This window comes from Pyxicephalus adspersus, chromosome 1 (assembly GCF_032062135.1).
Source record: "Pyxicephalus adspersus chromosome 1, UCB_Pads_2.0, whole genome shotgun sequence".
Taxonomy (NCBI): domain Eukaryota; kingdom Metazoa; phylum Chordata; class Amphibia; order Anura; family Pyxicephalidae; genus Pyxicephalus; species Pyxicephalus adspersus.
In genome coordinates, this window is record NC_092858.1 from 66,985,467 (window position 1) to 67,012,355 (window position 26,889).

General features: G+C 39.1%; 2 protein-coding genes across 5 annotated transcripts in view; one reads left to right on the plus strand and one right to left on the minus strand.

Moving 5' to 3' along the window:
- Positions 1–11,130, plus strand: part of CYFIP1 (cytoplasmic FMR1 interacting protein 1) — a 54,554-nt gene extending 43,424 nt beyond the window's left edge. For all 3 annotated transcript variants that reach the window (XM_072412801.1, XM_072412792.1, XM_072412810.1), the window contains 7 exons: positions 276–366; positions 4,389–4,519; positions 6,486–6,558; positions 8,182–8,276; positions 8,412–8,650; positions 9,065–9,212; positions 10,214–11,130. In XM_072412801.1, the coding sequence (XP_072268902.1) occupies positions 276–366; positions 4,389–4,519; positions 6,486–6,558; positions 8,182–8,276; positions 8,412–8,650; positions 9,065–9,212; positions 10,214–10,378 (942 nt within the window). In that variant the 3' untranslated portion in view covers positions 10,379–11,130. The remainder of the gene's footprint in view (positions 1–275; positions 367–4,388; positions 4,520–6,485; positions 6,559–8,181; positions 8,277–8,411; positions 8,651–9,064; positions 9,213–10,213) is intronic.
- Positions 11,131–12,567: 1,437 nt separating this feature from the next.
- On the minus strand, positions 12,568–26,406 carry NIPA2 (NIPA magnesium transporter 2). 2 transcript variants are annotated; one of them, XM_072412847.1, is made up of 7 exons: positions 26,300–26,396; positions 22,474–22,631; positions 19,528–19,765; positions 17,723–17,779; positions 16,833–16,923; positions 15,654–15,814; positions 12,568–14,741 (listed from the first exon to the last, which is right to left on the minus strand). In XM_072412847.1, the coding sequence occupies exons 3-7, from the start codon at positions 19,664–19,666 to the stop codon at positions 14,098–14,100; spliced, it is 1,092 nt and encodes a 363-aa protein (XP_072268948.1). In that variant the 5' UTR covers positions 19,667–19,765; positions 22,474–22,631; positions 26,300–26,396; the 3' UTR covers positions 12,568–14,097. The 2 variants fall into 2 exon arrangements, with proteins under 2 accessions (XP_072268948.1, XP_072268938.1); XM_072412837.1 differs by lacking the exon at positions 22,474–22,631 and having other exon boundaries at positions 26,300–26,406.
- Positions 26,407–26,889: the final 483 nt, after the last annotated feature.

The window sequence follows — 26,889 nt, forward strand, 5'->3', positions numbered from 1 at the left end:
TCTCCTCTCTGCTACAAAGGCCATGAAGTATACAGAAGACCCGGTGACCAAATCTAAAATAACCCATAATCCACTAACAAATTATGAAAAGCAAAAACTAGGAAGGCTGAATTTACACAAGGAGTTTGAAAAATGAATTCCAAAATTATTAACATTTATAGATAGTATGTTTGAATTACACTTTACAGTCTGGTTAGCCATAAACCATTTTTATAGAAATGTTTATAAATGGGTGTTTTACTGGCTTTGTCTAATTTTGTCTTTGTTGACTGTAGTTGCAAGGTACAATTCTGCAGTATGTGAATACCTTGATGGAAGTGATGCCGAAAATCTGCAGGCTGCCAAGACATGAGTACGGATCTCCAGGTGTGTTCTGCTGTCCATTGAACCATCCGTATATAAAAGCTGAGCGTTGGGCAGAGCTAAATTTTGAAAGTTTGACGTAGTCTTCTAATAGATATTTATTACTGTTACTATTATCATTACAATAATTATGGCAATGAATGGAAGTTTACTGCCACGGGTAATGTCATTGTTTATGATAAATCCTTATACTGGGTCTTCCTAAATCCTGCAAGTTGACTGACTGTCTTGTACAGCTAGCTTGTTTGGTAGTCTGGTTTAAGTCCTCCCGACAGAAGAGTAAACGGTTCCCAGCATGTTATTTTTCAGCTTCCTTACTTTGGGGTGTGTGCATATTCTGGCTATGGCTTGTTTGCCCCATTAGTGCCGAAAAGATACCATCTCTTGCAAATTGCGTTTGGGTGTACTTTGGAGATGCTCTGTAGTTTGTCATTTGTGTAGAGAGGAGATCTGAGAGCCGCATTCATTTTCTGATTTACTTTTGTAAAGTTGTATTATGTTTTTGGATGCCAGATGATTTTGTTGGTTGTTTACTTTGCATCCTACATGTACTCTGGAAATGCATAATCAGCATCCCCCCTCCCCCAACACTCTTTTAGAACACTTGTAAAAAAAACGTTTTTTTTGGTAAATTATATTCATTACAGATTCCCATACCTTCTGTTCAGTGAACCCTTTGTCATGATGCATCTAAAATTGGCACTGCATTAACCTTCACATTAGTGTGGTTTTATTGCAGATCTGGGTACAACTAAATGCCAGTGACTATTTGTACAAAGATACAGCTTACTTTTAGTTATAAGAGCCTGCACATTCATCTGAGTGAAAAGAACCATGTGGATGGTTTTTATACCTTGTAACAGGCTTCAAGGTCTTTCTGACTGTTTCCTTTCTTTTCTTATCAATATGTGACGTTAGTATTATGTCAGCTACACACAATACTTCCAAAGGAGGGCACCTGTTATATGGACTTTTAACCCTACTGTAGCCAAAACCTAAAAATAAAATCTTTTGCCCATACATACATTTATTGCTGAAAAGATCTGATTTTTTAGAACACTACTTAAGTCTCTGAACAATGACTATGCTGACTGTTTCTATAGCTTGATGTGTTCCGCTTTGACCAATGTGCAAAAATAGGATTATGAAGGGACAAGAATTGTGTTCACAGATTAGCAGGTAAAAGAGTATGAAAACGAGATGCAGTTTTGAAGCTTGAAGTACAGCCACATAAAGAATAAAAAATGAGATGTTTATTTTATTTGGAAAAAATGAATTATAGCCCAGCCCAACTTTCAGTTCACATCAATCTAAGTAGAACATTTTGCCTCCTGCCATCATTTTGTAGAGAAGGACCCTTATACTTAAAGAGAAAAGTCCTGCTCTAAAGTATGCAGGAGTCTGGCTTTTCTACACACTCTGGCTGTTTACTATTGAAAACAACTAGATAATAAGAAAATCAGATAACGAGTGGGTCAGCAGTTCTAAACCATTCCAACTCCCCTATATTACACAACACCCTGTCCAATATCATCTCTGATCTGCAGGCAGCCTGTATGAAGGTCCAATACTTCACTCCTCTGTTAGGAGAGTCAATATTACAAGCACAGCTCCATGTAGCCCTGTTGTCCCTCAGGTACAACGAACTTCAACGTTCTCACAATGAGCCCGATTTCTTAAAGCTTTCCAATCCTGGAGAAGATCCACTTTCCACAGTGAAGCTGGGTGGTCCAGAAAACCTGGAATGGATTTCTTAAGTCGTTTGGTATTTGTTAGCAAATGTTTTCAATTCTGAACCAGATCCATTCCAGGTTTGCTGGATCACCCAGCTTATCTGATGAAAGTGTATCCTCTCTAGCCTTGGAGAGCTTTATTAAATCTGGCCCAATGTTCTTGGTAGCAGACAGTTTCTCATTCCTTAAATTTGGACATCTGCCCCTGTCTATGGTCATTTTATGATTGGATCTATACATTACATTCTCATTGTGTTAAGTTAAATGTAATCTGGTGGAATGTTTTCTGTTGTTTCATATTCTCCTGACCAATGACTCCGATTTGACCACAGCTGCAGATAACATAGGAATCAGATCTCATTATGCATTTTATTTGCCTATTAAATCAGATATAATCTGTATCTGTTTACAGATTTTTTTTGATGTACAACAAATGTGTTTTAACATTGTAGATCTGAAGGTCTGTTTTCAAATGTTTTTTTTTTTTTTTTATCAGATATACACAGCTAAAATGTGTCATCTGTCGTGTGAGCTCTTCTGAGGGGATTTGTGAGAGGGAGATGGGGCTAAGGTCTTAATCCCTTGTGCTAATCCTGTACGTTTCTGGATATATTTTGCACAGAGCAGGAATAATGCTTAACAGAGATCATAAATCGTACAGGAGGGAATCATTGCATTGGAATGCAACCTTCTGAGGGACACAAATAAGGAAAGCACAATTTAATATTTAGAAAATACGGTTCAGTTTCCAATGAACCTACATTGACTGGGAACTGTGATATATAGTTTTATCATATTACATTATCAGAGGTTAGATACTGCTTTGCCATCCTGTCTGAAGCCTAATAAATGGTGTCCATAAAATTTGTCATTGCAAATTGCCAAATGCAAGACTTTGTAATATGCAAAATGTCTTGTATTATTTTCACGCCTTGTCACAATGTCTTGGGTAGCATTTCTTTAGGTTTACCACTTGCTGTTATAGAAATATCTTAGATTAGGAAGAGTTACTAGAATTCAAATAAAGATGTAGATTTAACAGGACTCCTAAAATCTAATATTCAGAGTGAAGTGACTGCTTCGGTTAGGTAATATTTCACCATTGCATCTTGCGTCTCTATTATCTGGTTTACTTTGAAGAAGCATGACAATGCATACAAAAGCTGCTGATGACACAGGTCAGCTTTATTAAGGTATTGCTGTAGTAATGGGTGCTGAAAATGAAGCTGTGAAAATACATTTAGTTTTATATGATAGAATAATTAGTACCAACTCATTTTGGTATTCAACATAAAAAAAAAAAAAAATTATTTCTGTGTTTTAGGAAAAATAATACATTTTCTCAAGCCCCGAGCCTTTTGTTTGACCTTTACAAAACGAGCTGAGAGGATTTTAAAAACCCACAATTCACTTGTTCGCATTAACAATAAAAAAAAAAAAATTACCTATTTTTTTCCACGAAATTCAAAAGCTGCTCTACCAGGTCACTTAAAGCCTAGGCAAGGTCTCTGGCTACCATATGCATTGGTGGGTTTGACATTAGAACAGTGATCGCCAACCTTTTTGTTGTCATGGACCACTAATTTCACAGACTCTGGACCGCGCATGCGCAGGGAGCCGTGTGTAACTCAAAGGGGTAGACACTTCCTGCAGAGTGACGTCATGATGCCAGAACTGGCCCACTCTCCCATCGCAGGCTCAGACCAAAGACCAAACCCGCCCACCGACCTGAGCCTGCGATGCATAGAGGAGACATGGTCTGCGGCTCTGGCCTGTGTGCTCCCCCTTAGCGGGGTCCTTCTGATCCCGCTGGGGAGCACACCAGCCAGAGGCGAGGACCACTGGTTGAAGACCACTGATTTAGAATACATTTTTTAAAGACTTTGATCCCCTCCAGGTCTAGGACTGAAGGCCAATGTAAAACTATCCAGTTGCTCGGTCATCTGTCAGTTTCTTTTACTCTAGTCTTCTAAGATACCAGTGTTAGTCTGGTTTCAGGATGATATTGCCCCCTGATGCCAGGCTCTCCCCCCTAGTGCCCCTTTGGAAAATTGCTGTTCCTAAAGCCCTTTCCATGGGGGTAGGTACGTTTCCCTGTATACCTGAAGCCCCATTTAATGGAGCGTTGGTGACAAAGCACATGTAGCTTAGTTGACTTCAGATGGGGGAAAGCCTAGCAAGAAGCTCTAACAAATATGATTAATGAACATTTCCACTGTTTTTTCTTTTGTCTTGCATAAACACAGTGTAAAAAGTATTCATGTTATGTTTTTTTTTGCACTTGTATATTAGGCATTTTGGAGTTTTTCCATCATCAGCTGAAGGACATAGTGGAATATGCTGAGCTGAAGACTGTGTGCTTCCAGAATCTGAGAGAAGTGGGCAATGCCATGCTCTTCTGTCTTCTTATTGAACAAAGCTTGGTATGTACATTAATCCATGCCTACATATTAATAATTATTTGGGTATTTGGTTAGTTCCCAACCTGGTATAGATGGTATGTTCATCAGTCCCTGACACCCTATTATTGCTCATTTGGGTAATTTTTTAAGTTTATAACCAAATCTGCTTTAGAGTCTGCTATATATAATAAATATATTCCTATATTTATACTCAATCAGAATACATATCTGACAATTATGTGGCCAAATAGGGATTTGTTTATTTAATTTTTTATTGATATGTTACCTGTAGTAAACATGTTTCATCTTTGCTAAGTGAACCGCAAAACTATGACTATGAACAGATAAATTGCTTTCTGTGGCCATTTCCACCAGGAATTTTATAGTTTTATATTTTATCAGTGCAATCTGTTTTATTCTGTGTGATATCCATGTGTAAACCCTACAGAGCACAATTATTTTCCCAATTGCAGTATGCATAGCATATGATTTGGCAGGATACTTCATGTTGCCACACCAGCAATTCAAAATGGTCATGTAATGTGATTATGTATCAGATCTAGAACATCTAGGGTTAATGTGCATACTCATACTTTATATTCTTCCACTAAATTTACAGGGAACGCCTTTCAGAACATACAAATCATACTGCCATATAATTTGGGCAGCACATACACAGCCTACTATTTAATAGAGACCTCTTATTCAGTTCAGCTCCACCTAAAATTCATTTGCAGTCTATTTGTATCGTAGGTTAAGTCTTGTAGAGTTATTACATTATAGTAATGCCACAATGCATGTAAAGTATGTGTGACCATTACTAAAGTAATTAATTCAATGACAATGTAAGATATTTCTGAATGACCGTACTATAAAAAATATAAAATAACTGCTGCCATTCATTGGTAGCATGCTAAACTAACACATGTACGCACTGTTTTATTATTGAATCCACTGGCTGCAGTGGTGCCTCTCGGACAACTTTAATATGGAACAGTTCTCAAAGCTGAACTCTAGGGAAATGCCTAAATGCCCAAGTAAAAGAAATAAAAGATTTTATCCAGTAAAGGATAACTGTTGTTATGATCCAGGCACTCTCTGTATGGCAAGACAGACAGGGCTGGAACCTAGCTTCAGGTTACACTGCATAGATCAGCAATACAGTCTGGTCCAGGGCCATAAAATAGAAAAAGATGGAATTAAATTTGTCTCTCCCCTCTTCTCTGAATGCTTTAGAAACCCCCCATCCCAGTGTACAACGAATTACAGAGCTGATAGTGGGGCAGAATCCGTTATACATGTAACTTCTCTTCAAAAACAAACTTAAAATTTTAAAGATGAACAAATAATGATATTATTATGTTGATGATTAAATACCAGTATTGAGTTAGGATCTAGTCTGCAGATGGGTAACATCATCATACTGAATATAAATACAGTGTGGATATATCATAAAGAGATGTTATCCAGCACAGGTCAGAATTGTGCATTTATAGCCTTGCTTTCACTATTGTTCTCTGTGATCTCTAAGCTGTGGCAGTGCTTGTCCTTGTCAGGGCTTCTGCATGAATACAAGTGACACTACAGAATGTGGCCCCATCACCTTGGCAGAATGTTATTGTTTGCTTACTGAGCCCACCAATCCAAGAACAATCATGCTGGGGGATTACGAGATTTTATGATTCATGGGCTGAGGGGTCCAACAAAATGACTGGCTAATCATACGCTTTTGAAGGCTCGGTGTATCGTAGCAACAGAATTAGCTTAGTCATTGGAGCGAAGCAATTTAGCTTCATTTAGCCAGAACATTAGACACTAATTGAAAGAAATGTTTCTTGTTTGTCAGCAACAAGCTCTACAAACAGAATGGAAGAAAACAAAAGGATATTTATGTGACTGCAGAGACTTATAAAATGATGCCTGTGTCTCTTTCAGGGTGTTTTTCCTATATGGTAAATAATGTTTTCCCCCCCTAACTCATTTTTAGTCACTAGAAGAAGTGTGTGACCTGCTTCATGCTGCACCTTTCCAGAACATTCTGCCCAGAGTCCATGTCAAAGGTGAGTGTATGCCCAGCAGATGCTTTTCATGGACCATCCAGTGAGGTTCATTTCATTCTATATGTTTAGGTTAGGATAAAATAGTCATTTTGATCTGAGTATACCCATGAAGCATTATATTACAAAATAACAGGAAGCAATTAGATCAAGGTGCCCTTGCACATACAAACGTGCAATAATTGTCGTTGGAAACAAACGATCCACGAAAGAACGTTCGATAATTGTTAACAAAAAAGTGCACGCCGACGTACGAGGAATCTCGCTAGAAACGAACGATCGTCCCGACAGATCTGATTGGGCGACGATCGTTTGTAATCTATTGTGTGTAGGGTCGTTCAGTGAACGTGGATTGTTCTGTGATACACTTTCTTCTGTACATGTCACTTCCTGCACATTATTAGTGGATTATATTTGAACAATCATATTATTACAGCATGTACAGAATTGTGCACAATAGGATCAGTCAAAATAATCAGGATTAATTGTTGATTGTTCGTTTTCAAACGATAATTATTGCATGTGTGTACCTAGCCTTACTCATAACAGCAATATGCTTGTATTACAAGACAAAGTACCACATATTAGAGAAACATTTGTAGTAAACCATAATTTAGATTTTATTTTCTAACTTTCTAATTTTCTAAATTAAGAATTACAACTAGATTGTTACAGGTTGGTATTTGTGTGCTGTAACACTTATAAATAAGCCCCCAAACGCTGTGTAGTTTCCTAATTACTGTTTTAGGGGAGGGGGATTTAGACAGGAATTTTTTTTTTTTTTTAGTACAAACAAAATGTTGTGTGCACAAGCTAAGCTGAGGTTGGAGTTCTGTACAATGTGAATAGAATAGTGTGGATGGGATAAGCTAGGGTCGGGAGTCTTTACAGTGAAAATTGTGTCTTCGGTGTAGCGATAATGACCCTGATTTATTAGCTAGATACTGGATAAAAGGCTTCCTGTACCCCTCAATGGACAGGCGGTGACTGACTTCTGACTTGTTTTATTTTTTATTTTTCTTTCCTGTCCATTGAGGGGTACAGGAAGCCTTTTATGTAGTATATACTATACTAGTACTAGTAGTACCTAGTATATACTGCTGCTTACTAAGGATTTGACACTGGCAGAAGCTTAGGATAACCCCTTTCATACTAGCATGCCTTTTGTTTTTGCTAGAATTCCAGGAGGACGGACATCTGATCTTACTTCCCTCTTCCTAAGACTTTTTCTATATCTCTTTTAGGAATAGTCTTTTAATTGCACCTATCTGGTTTATAGTGCAATGACTGGACATTGCAGAGAGCCTAGAAGTCACTTTTTGGGCACTTGGCTCCAACACAGAGCATTTTTATACTCCCTATAGAATCCATTTCTTTGAGTCAGTTGAAGGACAGAGGTTCCAACTCTGTTTTTATAGTCATGTTATGAAAAGGCCGCTGGTAGTAGGAAGGGTAATCCTGAGCTGGCATCCATTTTTTCTCAGTATAACCTGAAGCTTGAAGGCTTCTTATAAGTACAAAATTAGCTGTATTTAGTGCTTAAGCTTCGTAAGCAAAGAAAACATTGATTCTCTTTAAAACCTATATGTATGTCTTTTGTATAATTGCATATGCTTTGATTTCCAGAGGGGGAACGTCTGGAGGCAAAGATGAAGAGACTGGAGTCAAAGTACGCCCCACTCCACCTGGTGCCACTCATAGAAAGATTGGGGACACCTCAGGTATGTATGATTAACATTAGAGGTTTTTTAATGACTAGTAGGATAATAATCGGAACAATGAGAAACAAAAAAATATTTGTTTTATTACTTTGCAGATTCACAATACTAATTTTTATGTTTGACTTCTTTTCACAGCAAATTGCCATCGCAAGAGAAGGTGACTTACTAACCAAAGAGCGTCTCTGCTGTGGCCTGTCAATGTTTGAAGTTATTCTTACCCGGGTCCGTGGTTTTCTTGATGATGCTATCTGGCGTGGCCCCCTGCCCAGCAATGGTGTGATGCATGTAGATGAATGTGTGGAATTCCATAGACTGTGGAGCGCTATGCAGTTTGTCTATTGCATACCAGTAGGCGCTCATGAATTTACTGTGGAGTAAGTATTTATGTTCCTTCCAAAAGGTTCTTTTCTAATATTAAAATAAAATGGTTCATTAGAACATTTTAGCCGAAGTAATAATTCTCTATAAAATCTTGTGTAAAGTAACCCTGTAATGATCATTTCTCTTTATTGCTCTGCTCATGCTCATTTATTGTCACCAATGCTATAAAGTTCCTCATTTGTAATATCCCCTACAAGAAACTGCTTCTGTTGAATGTATTTTATTTTTATATTAGTGAGGATAGAAGTCCTCTGAAATATTTCTGTTTTTTTGGTACTTGTCCTCTGTATACACATCTATTGCATCAATCCCTGTAGTTCTCTAATGTACATGTTTTATTTGTAGACTTCTGTGGTCTGTATATAAACTGTAAATGAATTGGTTATGTTTTACGTCTCTTATAATAGGCAGTGTTTTGGTGATGGACTTCACTGGGCTGGCTGTATGATCATTGTTCTTCTGGGCCAGCATCGTCGCTTTAACGTTTTGGACTTCTGCTATCACCTCCTGAAAGTACAGAAACATGATGGAAAGGATGAAATTATCAAGAGTGTGGTATGTAAATGGTTGGGGTTCCTCATATAACAACATTTTTTCCTGTGTTCTCTATTGTACCAGACAAATTTCACTTTAGGAAACATTAAACAGTTGTAGTTTAGATTCTCAGGAGTTTAGGGCTGCATAGCAGCTGCCTTTATTCCCCACATGTACAGATTCCACAATGGTATAAAAACATCTATGGGGCTCCAGGTATAAATAAATAAACACAAAGTACACATTGTCTCCCAGTACCATAATATGTTGGAATGTCACAGCTACAGCAATGAATGACACCTTGTATCTGTACAAAAGTTATTCACTTCTCATAGAAGAGAGCACGTCCCAGCAGTCAGGCATTCAGAACATTCACTCTAAAATATTTAAAATTTTACACACCAGAAAGTTAGACAAGTGGTGGATAGATGTCAGCCAGACTAGAACTCCCAAGTACTGGACCTGGCGTCCAAGGTTGTTAAGTGATAATAAATAGAAAATGCCCCGAGGAGCTAACTGAAGAATGACCGCACTGTGTTTTCTATGTTTGGACATTTTTTTTGTATGACACTTTTTTGTACATTTTCATATTTCTACAAAGAGATTAATACAGGTTTTACACTATTGTAGAATCTGTATGGAAATAATCAATGTGTTTACTATATTAGATTATCCTCTTTATACATAGAGAATTGCGGACAGTGTTTTTCAGCTCCCAGTATATTTTTACCCTTTCTTTTGTATTTATTGAATTGTGGAATTTGTGCACCCAGTATTTACCTTGCTACAGAGTTAGAATCCTAAAGGTACCCAAATATGTGCAATAAATGTTCTCAGGCAGGTCAAGGTTGTATGGAGCATTGTACCTGATATGAACAGTGCAAGTCCACCACCATGCTCATCCTAGAACCACGTTATGACCGTTTAAAGCACGCAGAAATAAACATTGCTGGACGGCCTTGCGACAAATGGTCTGTCACATATTTATTTTGGTCTTTTTATTTATTTTCTGACTTTTGCAGCCCTTGAAGAAAATGGTAGAACGCATACGAAAATTTCAGATGCTGAATGATGAGATATTTTCCATCTTGGACAAATACTTGAAGTCAGGAGATGGAGAAAATACGCCAGTAGAACATGTGCGCTGCTTCCAGCCTCCCATACACCAATCGCTAGCCAGCAACTAAAGCTTACTGTACTATTTCCCCATCCTACACTGTATATTGATTACTTATACTGTATTTGTCTGGTAGAAACTGCAAAATAATACAGGAAAATCTTCACAGCAGTTAAAGGATCAGCTCAGACATGGCTGCTTGTTTAGCATTAAATCAGGATGTTTTTTATTACCATAGTTTCTATGGACAGATTCTGACTGCCCCTAGTCACTGAGGATGAGGACTTCTCTGGAGCAGAGTTCATCCCTTTGTCTGCAGCTTGGGAACAGTTATGGGGAACTGTTTATGTGGAAATAGGGAGCTGGAAATGTGTAGAGATACCACTGCAGTTTTAAAAAGATATTAATACATTAAAGGGTACCCAGGTCTGTTTTAGCACTTTTACAGACTATAGTTTCCTTTGGTTTATAACAAACATGGTGAATAAATATTGCTGTGTGCTAACCTTGCACCTTGTAGACAGACTGGTAGGATAAGATGATCTTACTCAAGTCAGCTCTATGTGCCTGCAATAAGTTATTTAGCCCATAAACAGATTTGATGGTTAATAACAAACACTACCACTCACACCGATCCAATATTTGTCATTTTTACAAACAATTTTTCTTTGAGAATATAAAGATAAGAAAGCATAAAATTATGAACTTATGACTTTTCCTGTAAGAGGGTTTATTTCAGAAATGTAAAAAATGTTATTTCTAATAACCAAGACCATTCTGTATCATCAGGTTTGCAATAAAAGTTTATATTAACACTAGAAATTATGCCTATTCATTGATGGAAATGTAAAAATGTGGATCCATGTTTTTTTTTTTCTGTTGGTATGGAGAGAAAGACTTGGAGTTTGATTGGTAAGTAGGGGAAAATATGGTCATTTGTGTGGGGAAGAGGTTCTGGTGGTAATCCATTCTGCTGGAGAGTTGACCACTAGTGTTCATTTGTCCTGGGGTAAGTGGAGGAGCAATAATTAAGAGTCAAAGGTAGGTGCTCATTAGTTTATGGGTGAAGTCTGATTTTCCAGATAAAATCTTTCTCTCCCCCACAGACTGATCATTGTTAGCTGCCTCTTCAGCATATATGTTAAAAGTGAAGGGTTAAGGGAGGTGGCCTGGGCTAGGAGCCAGGGAAAGAGAAGATTTGTATAGGGGGCTGATGGCCTGGAGTAGAAATACTTCACCACTGAGTCTTCAGTCAGTGGCAGATATACTAAGTATTATGAAGCTACCTGCTTACCCTCCAGACCTGGAAGATCCTGGTATGTTTGATATCCAGTAATTCAGTCTGACTGCTCCATCTTTCGGGGTCCCCAATCCTTTTTCTCCTGTGTGACAGTTCAGTCAGACTATTCCATTTGTGTAGTAGTGGTGTTGGAATGCTGCATTGTGATATACACTTTGAGTGCACCCAATGTCCTTGCACATCAGATATTACACTGCAAAAGTAGCAGCAGTACCATCACTGTGCTACACATTCTGAACAGAGCTGTCTATAAACTAACCTGCAGAAAACTACAGGGAAACCAATACAACAGCCCTGGATTTACTAAAGCTCTCCTAGGCTGGAGAGAATACACTTTCTTCAGTGAAGCTGAGTGATCCAGAAAACCTGGAATGGATTTCTTAAAATCATTTGCTAGCAAAGGTTTTGAATCCTGGACCAGATCCATTCCAGGTTTGCTGGGTCACCCAGCTTCACTGATCAAAAAGTGTATTCTCTCCAGACTTGGAGAGTTTATTTATATTAGGGCCAATGTGTCACCTTGCACAAAGGAGGGAGAACAGTTGTTCCTGGTTCTAACCTCAATCCCTTAAATCTTGCACTTAACCAATTCTGCCCAGCCAATAATGAACTCCCTATACGTTGCTGCTTCATACAAAGTGCCATTGAATACAATGAGAAGGCTGACAACGCTCTGTCAAAAAAAAAATAAAAAATGCAGTATGTTGGGACCACATCAGGAAATTCAATGCTGAAAGCATTCCTGGCCTATCGACAGGTGTTTTTCTGTACTCTTTAAATGGATACAACATGGGAAACTGCATGTGTTGGGGGTTATTTTTGGCCCATACACATGTCAACTATAGTTGACGTTTCTATAGTACAGTAAATCTGCTAAAATATTAGGTATCTATCTTGTTATGTAGTAAGTAAGTGACACTAATATTGTTTTATGCTTTAAAAAAAAAATCAGGCAGTAGTTGCAAGTTTTCAAAGAAACGTTTTATTTCAAAATAAGTTATGTTTGACAATTTATTCCTATTTCCCCAATCAATCCTGTGTTGTACAAAGGCCACAAGCTTGCAGATCATAAAGCATACAAAGTAAACAATTAGACATATTTATTATTTATATACAATTAAAGATAACAGTGCAACATATATTAAGAGTCTGAAAATTCTGTACAGTTTTACATGCTCCAGAACAGAAAATATAGTAAGGCAAAACAAAGCACTGCAAGCTGGCCAATCAAAACAAAATGTAAAAAGATTGTCTGTACAGTCTGGGGTAATAAAATCACCTGAAATATTCTGACATTTACAAGGATTGCCATTCCATTGGTTATTGGTTTCCAAATCACAAACATTTGAAGACTTTTCAGCCATGGCCTCTTAATGGTCGTTCCACTGTCACAGGCCAATACTGTAATGGGGCTTACCCCACAGACTCTACATTCTCTTATTGCCAAGGATTCATTATACAGAATTCAGACTTCAAGGCTCAAATCAAAACTTGCAAAATGTAAAAAGTGTAAAGTATTTTAGAATACAAAAATCACAGCATTTACAAAGTGATCAGGTTTAATCTCTTTGCTATAATCGTTGCTGCTGGCTGAAGGCTTTTAAAAAAGAAAATATTTCCATACAGGATAGCAGCAGCTTCTACCCCATCGGCTATTTAATGCTGCCCCAAGTGCTTTAAAGGGGATGGGGAGCTTCTCTGAGAGTCCACACTTCCAACCAATCTAGAAAAATCTGTACTGAGAATACAGAGCATGCTCGTCCTGTATTATTCTCTGTGCAGGTTTCCTTCCCAGGAGCAGAAAATGTACAATTAAACTAAGCTTACATAAAAGGGCACTCGGTAGCATTCGCAAATATAAAAAATGTAAAAAGGTTTTCAGTTGCCTAATAAGAACTGAATCCATCCAAGACAAATGTATAATCCTGAGGAAGAGATTTTCTTTTCCATAGATTTGTGGTGCTTAGCCCCTTCTCAGACCAAAATTTAAAATAACCTAGAAAAAGGGCTGCAGAGCTCATGTGAAGACAATATTATGCCATATATTTACATCAGATGCCCTTTTCCCAAAGGTTTCTTGTATATTACATTTGCTGCAAATTACAGAGGACCAAATGTTATTAGGTGCTAAAATCTCCAATTATAAAATATCCCCATCATTTCTACAGAAAGTACCATGCTGGAGGCTGCACGTCCCTCACATGTTATTAGTGGACTCACAATGCATTGATTCTCTGTAAAATGTTCACATCTGATTTATATAGTTGCTGCACCACAATAATTTAATTTTCCAGTTTATTGTTCTTGCACTTATGTTGCTGGCTATCCTTGTGTTTAAAATGCCTTCAATAAACCTGTTTGGTCCAGACAATAGAGAGCAATACAATGGTGCTACAAATCATTATTCTGTGGCATCGCTGAGTGTTACAGACAATAAGTGTCCCATCATTGTGTATGAGGTTTACCAGCAATAGACAAAATGTTTCAATTTAAAAGGATGCCAGATTAGCGCTGCGTCGAGAAGTGGTGTTCTCGTTCACTTGTATCTCATTTTCACAGAGCAGAGAGCTCTCCTCATTCCCATTCAGGTGTTCATAGATGTTGTTGGATAGATTCCCATTCACAATCCGTTCATCTTTTCTCAGGGAAACAGGAAGGCTAGACAGAGTGAAAGGAACATCTTTGAAGGCGTGCAATAAAAAGATGCCAATGATAATTGTTGCAAAGCCACTGAGGGTCCCGATCATGTCATTGGCAGACATATGGAGCCATTCTTTAAACAGAATAGCGGAACATGTAAGTACTGAGGTGGTAAAGAACACGTAGTAGATTGGAGTCACTAGGGAGGTGTTAAATATATCCAAAGCTCGGTTTAAATAGTTTATCTGAGTGCTAACACAAACTATAAGGCTGATCAATAGGATCCAAGCCAAAGGATTCCTCAGAATCGGCTCTCCAGCAAAGAGTCCCTTAATAGCGATTCCTAATCCTTTGACACAGGAGACGGAAAGGGCTCCGATGACAGAGCAGATGGAAATATACACCAAAAGATTGGACTGCCCATGACTTGGTCCCACCACAAAAATGAGAATTAGAGACACAATCACAACTGCTGTTGCAAAAAGCACAAACCCTATAAAGCAGGAAAGAAAAGAAAACATTAGAGGTTTGTTGGATTTTTACACATTATAATTCATGTCCTGCACAAGCATACCACTATAAGGTGTGACTGTTCCTGCTTTCATGTTACTTTTTTTGGTTCACCATTGCCCTTAAATTCACATCTCCCTTTTTTCCTTGTTTTCCACCTAAAGCACAATATATTTTACATGTGGACCAAAACACACTGTCCTGCACCTCTGATAACTGGGAGTAACCTTTTATTGGGACTCCAATACACTTGCTGCTAACAAAAGGCAGCATCCCGCAGTCAGCATTACCACTGCTAACATTGTCCTAAATTGCAGGTTATATCCTACCCTCCCCCAGGAAGTTATGCCCATGCAGTGTTCTCCCCAGCCCATTTTAGCTGGGTGCACCACCTGGCTGTTTTTGGGTGGTTACTGAAGAGTTGGGTCACAATTTATGGGCTTCCATCCGCCTACAATTTCTTCCCATCCGGCTCAAAAAAATTTCTGGGTTAAGCACTGGGGCCATGTATAGGCCACCCAGTGGGTTTATTAACTTACATTAGTCCAACTACTGACTGATAACTATATTCACATCATCCCAGGTTAATAACTCACACTGGCCACCAGCCCCCTCCACACTGACAGCCATATTGCTCACCTACACTGTATGGAATTTGTATACTAAAATTTTATACATTTATCATTACATACAACTTTTTTATTTTATCCCACCAAAAAACAAACCATGCAGGATATCACAACACACATATAATAATACATGCATACATAAAATACATGCAACCACATTTATTCAATAGACTGATGTCTACACAAGCTCCTCATGTAATACCTTTACCCATCACAATGTGACATTTTATATGCATCAGTACACAAACATTCAACAGGTACGTTACCTGGGTCTGCTAATTTGACGGACATTTCACTTAAACTCCTAATCTCTTCCTCTTGGGGGGCATGGATAACCATCACTGTGGACCCCAATATGCTCAGTAAACATCCAATCTTTCCATGAAGATTTAATTTCTCGTTTAAGAAATATGATGACAGGATGGCACTGAAAGAAAAGAGGTCAGCAGTCACACCACCGCTTAAACATCACTGCATATCTAGTGTCTGATACAACCATTGTCATGTACTGGTCTCCAGCATTATTATTATGCCCACTGCCATGGCAGGTAAGTACTTCCACACTGAGGAAGTGACTATTAGATGGTATGTCATCTATAATCAAAAGCTACTCTGCTTAGTCACTTTCTGTTTTTTTTTTTGGGAACTACAATGATGAGATTAAAAGAGACAATTTTTCTGGATTTCCTCTCCATAAAATGTTCCTGTCCTCCATTGCTGGCCTTCACCCCTCCTCTTACTAAGTAAGCCTACAAACATATTTCATTATAGCCATCAGAAGAGTGTGGGAACTGAGTCAATGTTTTGGGGGCATCTTGTGTATCACTTTTTTTTGACCCTTTAACCCCACTAGCGGTAATAAGTAATTATACGTGGGGGGAGGTGTGGTGGAGGAGACCATGTTATCTGGAAGGTGGCACAGTGGATAACAGCAGGTACAACTTTTCACTTAAATAAACTTAAGAGCTCCATGCCCCCTTCATTCTCCTCTGTAATTTAACAATCACAGTATCAGGCTTTAAAACTAAACTATTTCACTTTGTGAATAATTCATTCCGCCCAGGCCTGGGCCGCATTGAGCTATCACTTTAAAAATTTGCAGCAACTTTCGACTATTGTGTATAATAAACTGCTGCAAGACTACATAAAAGGATGGATAGTGGCGGAGGAAACAATACAGTTCTTATCTAGGCAGGTGCAAATATCCATGAAAGAGATATTACTTCTGTGCAGTTATCATACTGCTAACTACAATATATTTATAACCTAATGCAAAACAACTTATGTCAGTGTACATATCTGACTGCTATGGCTGCCTGGAATCATGATTATAATGTGTACATCTCAGACACCTAATGAAAGTACCAGTCATATAAAAATGTGCAAACAGACACCAATAAACAATACAGAATAGATTTATTACAAGAAAATGAGTGGTATAATACCTGACCAGTACACTCAGTGCTCCTAGGGGGGTCACAAGAGTAGCTGGTGCAAAAGCATAAGCAGCAAAGTTTGCAACTTCTCCAGCTCCCACTGAAAATTACAAAAACAAACTGTTAGAATACAGAAACACAACAAAAATAATCACTGCAACACACTAACTATTCAACTCAGATTGCTCAGGATCATCACTAAATATAATATTTCTCACTCTTCCTCTTCCAAAATTTTCCCAGTTTCATATCTTCCTCCTATTAAAAGTTGCTCAGCCCCCCGCCCCAAACTCAGGGTTCTGTTACCAGTAACATATGTTTGTTAGGCTGGATATATTTGCGCTTGTTATGTGTTTGGTGGTCATAGGGTGGAATTAACACATAACAAAGGTCACAGGGATTTCCTTACTGCTCCCTGGATCATGTGATGAGGAAGCAGCAATCAGCCAACCGTCAGCAGACATAATGCTCCAATACAGAGTAATAGAAGGGTGACCCCAGCTTTAGTATACTGTACCCAGGTGAAGGCTGTCATTGGCAAAGGGGTGAGAAATAGGTCTTAGCACATGGCAGAAAATATGCATTATGTTTATATTTCCATCGCACTGATAAGCTACTCTCAGGGAATCATTTCATATTAGGCTGGGGTTAAACATGGCAATGGAAATAGCTACATAAAAAATGACATTTCCATATTACAATAAGTAGGTTTCTCCTTTCTTATGTTTAATAATATTGTAGTAATATCTGCATACGGTGGAAAGCGGTGTTACCGATACCATAAGCTTTATCTAAACCACCTAAAATATACAAAGCAGCTGTTGTTACTGGAAAGTATTAAAACTTAAACAAGTCTGTATGTAAAATATGAAATATTCCTCTCCCACCAAGATACCTACTTGAGAGAAGTCCAGCCCACCACAGCCATTCCTTAAGGTATGCATGACCTCCTTGGCCTACAGGCAATGATAAAAGAAGAATGGTAAAATATAAAAATATATGAAGTACCTGTAGTGTATCTGCACAAATTTTCACTGTGATATCCACAACCAGTATGTTTTCTTAGATGTGAATAACCAGTAATGGAGTTTTCAGAAAACCTCAAATACAAAAATACATTTTTTTAATCAATTACTTAACCCACCGCCCCCCCCAAAAAAAAAAGTTTTATTTCATAAAAGTGATTGTCAGGGACTTTTACAAGTAGGTCTGCCTGACCCTATTTTTATAACACTATGATACAGATTGTGTCGGGGTATAGGACATACAATACATTCCATAGGGATCAGACGCCATGAGAGAGATGAGCAGATGTCCCTCAGCCTCTGGCATCTGCCACCCCTGTGCCATGGTTTTGGAGGGGGAACACAACAGGGAAAATACTCCACTGACTCAAATGGAATCTAAAATGGACTTTTCTTCCCTCATTGTTCACTTTTTTGGACTGCAGTATAAATAAATCCCCACACAACACATGTATTTTTTTCTAAATGATTATTTGTATTAAAAAATATTGTATTTTTGTAATTATCATGAATATTTCATCTTTGTTCATTTGTAAGAAAAATGTTAAACCTGCAGAGCCATCCAGGGTGTTTTTACTAGATGTTACTGCCAGGAAGATTTGTATTAAAAGAAGATATATCATATAGAAGTATATCATATAGAAATGTCTGGACTAGATATACACATTTTTGTCATTCGGTGTGGCTGTACTTTCACCACAGGTTACCATTTCTATTCTGATAAAGTTTGTACAGCACAAACTTATGTGTAAGAGAAATGTAGGCCATAGAAGAGGAACAACATTCCCAATACTTGCCAAGGAAAAAAGATACAAAATTATATTTACAACTTAAAAATGGACACTTCTGGTATCCTATTGCCAGGACCAGAGAGACTCAACCAATAGTAGCAGCAAACCTAACCCAGTACACTAATATCCCCAGGCACTGCAGTACTCCAAGGCTTTGTACACAAGTCACATCACTGTTAATGGAAACAATCTTTTGTGATGAACGAGTGCTGTACGCATAGTGCATGTTCGGTTCAATAGAGACGGGCGGGGGGGGGCTGGGGGGGACAAGCGAGCAGCACCCTGCTGTGCTCACCTCAATATCTAGTGGTAGTTCCCTATCAGCTGATCATCACTCAGTTAGATGAACAATGTTGGGGGATTGCTGTACATGTCAGATTTTTGCCCCGGACATGAGCATGACAGTTTGTCTCAGGTGACAGTCATCTGACTTGTCTAGGAAGCTAAATGGGTGATGTTAAAGTGTAACTCCAGCTAAAGCTTTTAATTTCTAGTTTTAGCTAGATAGGTTAAGGGTTAGAACCAGTTTCAGGAATTTACTACAATTTATGCTCCTGTGATTTCCACAAACTTCCTGTCCTGCTAACCATGCCTTCTAGAAGAGGAATCAGGAAAAGCTTCCTAAAAGTGGTGTAGACAGTAATAAAAAGCTGACAGAGGTCACAGCCGTCATGCTAAAATATTGCTTTCATTGCCAACTGTGTCCTTGAAGGAGAGACTTCCTTAGCTCCTATGTTTGTATCATCACTGGGACAGAAAATGAGGGAATTCATTCAACAGGAAAAAAGCCAGCAGTAAAGGTTTGTGTAAAACGGGTACACGGGGGATCCGTGTAAAACGGGTACACGGGGGATCCGTATACAGTACTTGCATACAGCAGCTGCATACCTGCTCTCATAGAGCCCTTCCTGGCCAGTCTGAGAAGTCCTTTCTTCTTTAGGATGAAGCTTCCTCCAATGAATAAACTGGAGCTTACGGCCAATATGAGCCCAATATAAAAGTCATATTTTCCCTTGTCTTGGCCCATCTTGAAGCACTTTTATTCCAATCACATTGGTGTCTGTGCTACAGACCCAGATACATCGATAGAAGACTGCAACTTATAATGCGGAATCCACTGTTACATCTGTAAGTAAAAAAAAAACAAACAAACAAAAAAAAAAAAGACTTATTTGCTGTATCCAGAAAAGAAAGTGAGGTAAAGCAGTGCTATAGTATAGTTTTTAGACTTTCTATATCATGAATATTTTTACAAATTGTTACAATTGAGGGCCAGAGCTCAGGCAGAGAATTAGTTGATTCTCTATCGCCACCTATTGGTTTGTCTAGGCCGTGTCATAAGCCATGGCATTCAATGAACAATACAGTAATATATTTGCTCAGGGCAACCAATCAGCCATCTGGAAAAATGGAACAAAGACACTGGTTACTATTGGCAATAAAAAAAATCTCTTAACCTAATGAAAACACTTCATATTTCCGAAAGGTTATCATAATTAGCAGTACACACAGTAGAATTGCAAATCCTGTACATTCTTATAAACAATACAAGGGCACAAAAAGTCCAAAAATCCAGTTGGTAAAATATGTGAATGTCTCTTGATATTAGCCTCCTGTAATCACTTGTAAAGAACAGTGCTGTAAATCTTTATACAGGAGCTAGATCTATTGTGATTGTCTTGGGTGAATATATAGCACTGCCACACATGTCCAACAATTTCATTCAGCAATCCTGAATCACTAACAAGGGCTGCTATGGCCTCTTGTTTGTCTCCAGAGGACAGAACAGGCTGCATGTCCATTCAAGCTTTAATAAATCAAGGAGAGAAGCAGGATGATGATCTGATTAGAGTTTTGCTGCTCCTTCATTGTCCAATCAGGGCTGGGTTCCAGATTTGGATGTACAATATTTGTTTTTAGTGTACATAAAGGTCTAAAGAAGCACACAACTTGTTAATATTATCAGAAACACAGGACTAGAGAGAATTACAAATCATTCAGCAGATACAACAACTCTCATAAAGAATATCATGTTTGTATTTAGCAATCTGTCTGAAGCTTTGCACACAGGTAAAGTAACGCACAGGTTATGGAGGCTCAGTAATTCCAGCAGGAATCTTTCTGGTTGCTGGCCACGTACAAAGTCCAACATGCTTGTACCCAGTCACATTATTTACCAGCTCCACCTGGTAACGATGTACAAGTATACCAGGTGTCCAGTTCATCCTGAATATTTCATACAGCCAGCACATACAATACCTGACCCATACAATACCCATACAATACTCTGTATTGGCTGCTTAGGGTTACGGGATTATAACGCAATATTAAACGCAAACCACTAGAGCTCAGGTTGGACCACAATGATCAGACTGACAGCACAGTGATAACTTTACCCTAGTTTTTATTTTCCATCATAAATAAACTACTGGAAATAAAATAAGTAATACAAAAATCAACAAATGAACCCCACATAATAGAGGTATATAAATCTTCACAAGTAGAACAGCATTTGGAATATTAAACAACATAATAAACCTGCATAGGATTCAAGGGATACATAAGGAATCCAGGCCGCATGAGAGCCGTCTACTCTCCATATAAATAGGGATTGGGCTGAGAGGTTTATCAGAGAAGCAGGAGGCTCAGGGTCCTAATGGGGAGGCAATGAGGAGGAGATAAGGCCATGCTCCTGTCTCCTGTGTGCTCTCTCATGAAAAGATGGAAAGGGAGGGCATAAAGTAGGATGCTTTAGGATAAAAATAGATATAAACTGATTTTCATAGAGGACATCACCTTCATCCCTGGTAAGACAAAGTCCATGTCTGTATCTTTGAAGTTGAGCAACTTTGCAATAAATGGTCTGTGGGAGGTAGTGAATGGGTCTGGAGGAGGTGATAGAAATCGGGAAGGATTCCAAGATCTCTGCCCTGACTTAGCACAGCCAGTATCACCACACCAATGATCTTCTCACATGTCTGTAATAGTTGTCAGGAGTGAATTCTTCCTATGACCAATATAAGGGGCATTTTTAACACTGATTCCCAATAAATTGGTTGTACGAAGGGTTGCCCAAGATCTAGCACTGACTTCATTACACACCTACCAGTGTAAATAATACCTGCGGGCACGATCTAAATACAGCTTGTGATTTCTTCTTAGGACTACAAAACGAGCCACACAATCTAATGAAGCCAAGTGTTTATTGGTACGGAATGTGTTACACTATAGAAACAACTCAAGGGATTACCTAACAAAAATCTGACAGTGTGATAGATATGACAGTATGATTAGCAGTATAGTGTGTTATTTTCATAGAGGACTCAGCAGGGTGCACTACAAAAAGTTATTTTCATCAAGAATGTTGGAAACACTGACAATGTGTACAACCCCACAATAGCCAATGTTTTTTTTTTCCTCTCAAAGAGAAAGAAGCTTCAAAGTTTTCAAATATCCCCCTTATGACTGCCGTGTGGCAGCACATGAATCTTGGGATAATTTAAACCTCGGACAATAAATGAGGCCGCTTAGACCCACATTGCAAGATGTCACATTTAGTATTGCGATCATCTCCGTAATGTGGGCTTGAACTAAAGAAGTAAGGATCTGCAATACTACAGAAAAAAATATAAAAATAATAATTGCAGCATATTAAAAGCAGTAATATGGAAAATTCTACCTTTGGTGTTGAAATTCTATAAAATAGCAGCACATTTCCTGGGTGTGTGTGGGCAATCCTGTGCACCTGATATAAGTAAATGTGCAGTGCAGGGGCACTGGGGACTGACTGCCAGTATCACCAGATTTAGAGAGAGGTTTGGTGGTGTCACTTACCTCGATGGGGGGGAATCTGTGCCTGCAGTGCAACAATCTCTCCGTTTCTTCATCTATGCTCTCTGCACCTCTTCTGCCTAATCATTACTAACCAGTCATCAGGCAGCACCCCGGATACAAAAAAGCCGAATCTTCTCTCCTATGGAGATTTTCACCTCCTCACAAATGCAGAACAAAGCATGGTAAATACTGCTAGTCATTGCTTGCCTTTTTTGGCACAGCTACTTCATTTTAGATTCTCTATAAAAGGGTAACCATATGAGTGACAGATGAGTATACAGGTAAGTATAGGTGGCTTTTTTATCCATCAAGAGATCAACAAACTGTAACTACTTATAGCTACTTATACTTATAACAAAATGGTTTATTGGTTAAAGAATTTGTACTTCTATAAAACCGGCTTTGTGATACATACAATGCTAGCAAACATCACATCCAGGTCCTCAGCTACTTCTACAATTATGGTGTGCTGAGTGAGATGTACAATGACTGGGAGGAGATCGAGGACTTGGATGTCCATACTTTCCTGCACCTTCCTGCAGTAATGAGGTCCTGTCACCGCAATACAACCTGGCTGTATGTCAGTGCCTATACAGATTTATCACATGATAAAGATTAGTATTATTATTAATAAGCAGTATTTATATAACACAACGTAATATGCACCGCTGTACATTAAATAGGGGTTGCAAATGACAGACAGATACAGACAGTGACAAAGGAGGAGAGGGCCCTGTCCCAAAGAGCTTACAATCTAGGAAAGGGGGGAGTAACACACAATAGAATGGGAGATATGTAGTGGTGGGAAGTAGTGAGGGTTTTAAAAGACATAAGAAGACCAGTAGGCAAGTTTGATTCAAGTTTAATACATATCAAAGACATTTATTTGTGTTTCCTATCTCCCGGGTGTTTAAATTCAAATAGCAATATCTATTTAGTACGGTGTCGGTTTACCAGGAATAATACTAAACATAAGTATTTAAAAAAGTAAACCTATAGGGAAAACCATCTGCTTTCATCTTAAACATGACATCTGAGAACACTCTGCTGCCCTGTATACTTCAGAAGCAATGACGGACTCACAATTATCTAAATATACACAAGTGAAAACACAACTATGCCAATGATAGTCCGAATGGGACCTCCCCAACAAACAAACCAACATAGGACCTTTACCAGGTTACATCAGTCCCATAGCTGGACTTATGGGTGCTCCATGAAGAAAACTGGCCAGTAGGTGCCAGTGAAGTTCCAGAAAGTGAATGTAGTTCTCCTTTGAAGGTAATTTTCATAATGGCTGTCTGTCTGGCTATTTGCCAAGTTACTGACCTTAAACAAGTCTGCACAGCAGGAAAATCTAGCAGGAGCCTAGTCATAGGTCTCTATACTTGTCTCAAGTCAGTGGCAAAAAATACTGACACCAGCAATACTCTCCTATAATTCAGAACCATTTCCTGCAGTACCTCATTTTACCACAAGATGTCCCCAGTTGGTATGATTCAACCCACTTCCCCTGAGTCCAGGCTGTTGAGAATCCCCATTTGGGAATATGTCTTTACAGCTCTGCATGGTATGTGAGCTCCATTTATTGCAGCCACAGGAGGGGAAGAATGACTTGTGATCTCACTGGAATGGTCCATAATGATAATGATCTCACTATCACCATACATTTTCTTTTGGACACATCATGTATTGGCACAAAAAGACACTGACCCTACTTTGAGATCCCACAGAATCGGAAACCGATTCCAAGCATCAAAAGACACCGATCTTCTCTCTGATATGGACAAAAGGAGAATGGATTCATACAAGTTCTAACATTTGAATTAATTCAAGAGCACCCAAGTGAAATCCTTATCCACAGAAAAAGCATTCTTTTTAAATGTTAATAGATACCCGATAATGTGATCATTTTATTCATTACTTTAGGATCTTCTTGAAGTAAAATATTGAAAAGGAAATCTGTAACAATTTAAGCCCATGGGGAAGCAATCTTCACATACGCATCTTACAAGATGTGACACAGCACAACAATGCGGCTTCTTCCAGCAAAGAGACCAATTATAAGACGGCGTCTGGTGGAAGTGCGATCTCACCCCAGGGAGTGCCACAATCACATACATGACTAATTAAGAAAAGTACTACTCCCTCAGCAGCACACATATTACAATGCACAAGCTGGAAAAAATATTAAGCAGAGACAAAAATACCTAAATTGTTTTACTGCCATTTAATGGTCAGCAAATCTATTAATGGAAGGTGTTTCTCTGAGGACAGAGGCAGATGTCCTGACACTTATCCTGTACAAATCTCCTGATTCAAGTCCAAAGGGCCGCTGTAAACAGATAGCACAAGAATGTGGAAGTTCAGGGTTTTACAATGCTGATACACCCAACAAAAACAACGTTCTAATGTTTTACCCAACAAAAACCTGGAATTATATCCCATTCTAACAATTCACACATTTCTAACAAGGTGCAAATGTCACATTACTATTCCACCTTCTGCTTGATGGACCACAGAAGCTGGTGAGTGGAAGAGCACATCTAAAACTGTGAAGCTGGGACGCTATCTGCACGGAATTTGTACATTGCATACTGCTAGGTTAGCGGTGTAAAGTATTTAAACTTTCCTTTACCACCAAAAAAAATATCTTTACATACACCTCAAAGTGTGACATAAAGGTGACGTCTGAGTGTTGTTTGTGCTATATACATAAGCAGGTGATACAAGTTTACAGAATGGAAATATATCAATACAACAACCAAATGCTATTCATCCCCATTTAATCTACAGCGCTGCATAATTTGTTGGCGCTATATAAATCCTGTTTAATAATATTAATAATAATAATGGAGTCCCCGATGATCTCTGTGATCTGGAACAACCTCCACCTACCGGGGTGACCGAGGACAACCTCCCGGGGTGACCGGGTACAACCTCCCGGGGTGACCGGGTACAACCTCCACCTCCCAGGGTGACCGGGTACAGGGCATAGGGTGCATCCCGTGCTGCATCACACATGCTCTGTTAAGTCTTGTATGCCTGCTGGTCATCTTGAGCATTGTGTCCCCTGATTATCTATAGAGATATTACAACCTCCTATAACAACACCGGATTAGATCAGAGGTGACGCCTCTACCCATGTACACAGAGCCATTAGCAGACATTAAACTAACCAAATAGTAATACATTTCCTGCAGACCTCCAATGTATCCAGCTTCCACACATGTAGAGACATCTAGGGCTATGTTTGTACTGTATTCATATAACTAGAATAGCAAATATTTACCGGAAGCACCCTGATGACACGACTCAAGACCCTGCAAGGTTATTGTATTTGTCCTGATCATACACTTCTCAGCAACACTGCATGGACAAAGCTGTGATTGGACAATGAAGGAACAGCAGATCAGTCATCAGCCCTCTGTATTCTCCTCCACCCAGCAAATCCTATTGTTAGATTGGCAGCAATACAATACAGCAAAGTGTTACCCAGTAATGGGGATTACAGAGGCTAGTCACGGCTTGTGCCAATACATCTGTAATGTGTGGGCTGATCTGTGTGCTTCATGGTGGGATAAATAATTATGCGCATTGTGTGGGGAGCCCCTGACAACGGTCTCTATAGAAAGGTCAGCCAGTAGTTGTGCAGCTTCCTGTAACTGAATGTTGTCACACTTCCTGTGAGGCCAGGCACAACATCCGAGCTGCAGTGATGAGGCTGCCATGCTGACAGGAGCCATAGATCAGGCAGCCGTGTACTATAAAACAGGACAACCAGCTGAGCCCGGATACATAAACTTCTCTACATACGGCTCATTACCTGCTCCATGGCCGCACTCTCCGATAACCTCCCGGGGTCTCACCGTCCATGGATCCCCAGCGGACAACCCAGGCGTGACGTCACTCCGCCCCCACCAGCTTCCTGCTTCCGCCACCGAAGGAGGGGGGCGCGTCACGAGCCAGGACATGTGACATTTTTCAACTAACTTTATCAACAGAGGCAGTATGTGTGTGTGGAGGAATGGGGAGTATAGGACTGGCAGGCTTGTGTCTCATAGTGGGCTTCTGCCAATACCACACAACGAATGCTCATTTATATTCACTGAAGACATTGTTAATAAAAGCTGCATCTATTGTGCTCCACATGTAAAAGTGCTACCGATAAAATGTTCCCACTGCTGTATAACATAAAGCGTACCTAAACTCAGAATTTTCACTTTACATAAAAGGGTACACAACCATTTTATGTTAGGTAAAAATTCTGTTGTTTAAAAAAAAAAAGTGCCACACCGCCCCTTATTCTTAATCGCCTAGGGGATAAATGGGAGTGCAAAGCCTCCTAGGGGGGAAGCAGATCTCTTGCATGTGCAGTGAGATCAGCAAGTTTTTTCCCCAACTACATCACCCCAT

Bases quoted from the DNA above. Each gene is read 5' to 3' on its own strand.
- NIPA2 (XM_072412837.1), bottom strand. From the start codon at position 19,666: ATGGGCCAAGACAAGGGAAAATATGACTTTTATATTGGGCTCATATTG. The intron at 15,815-16,832 runs GTATTATACCAC...CTTTTCTTTCAG, and splicing joins GCACTGAGTGTACTGGTCAG to TGCCATCCTGTCATCATATT. The intron at 14,742-15,653 runs GTAACGTACCTG...CCTGCTTTATAG, and splicing joins CGTCAAATTAGCAGACCCAG to GGTTTGTGCTTTTTGCAACA.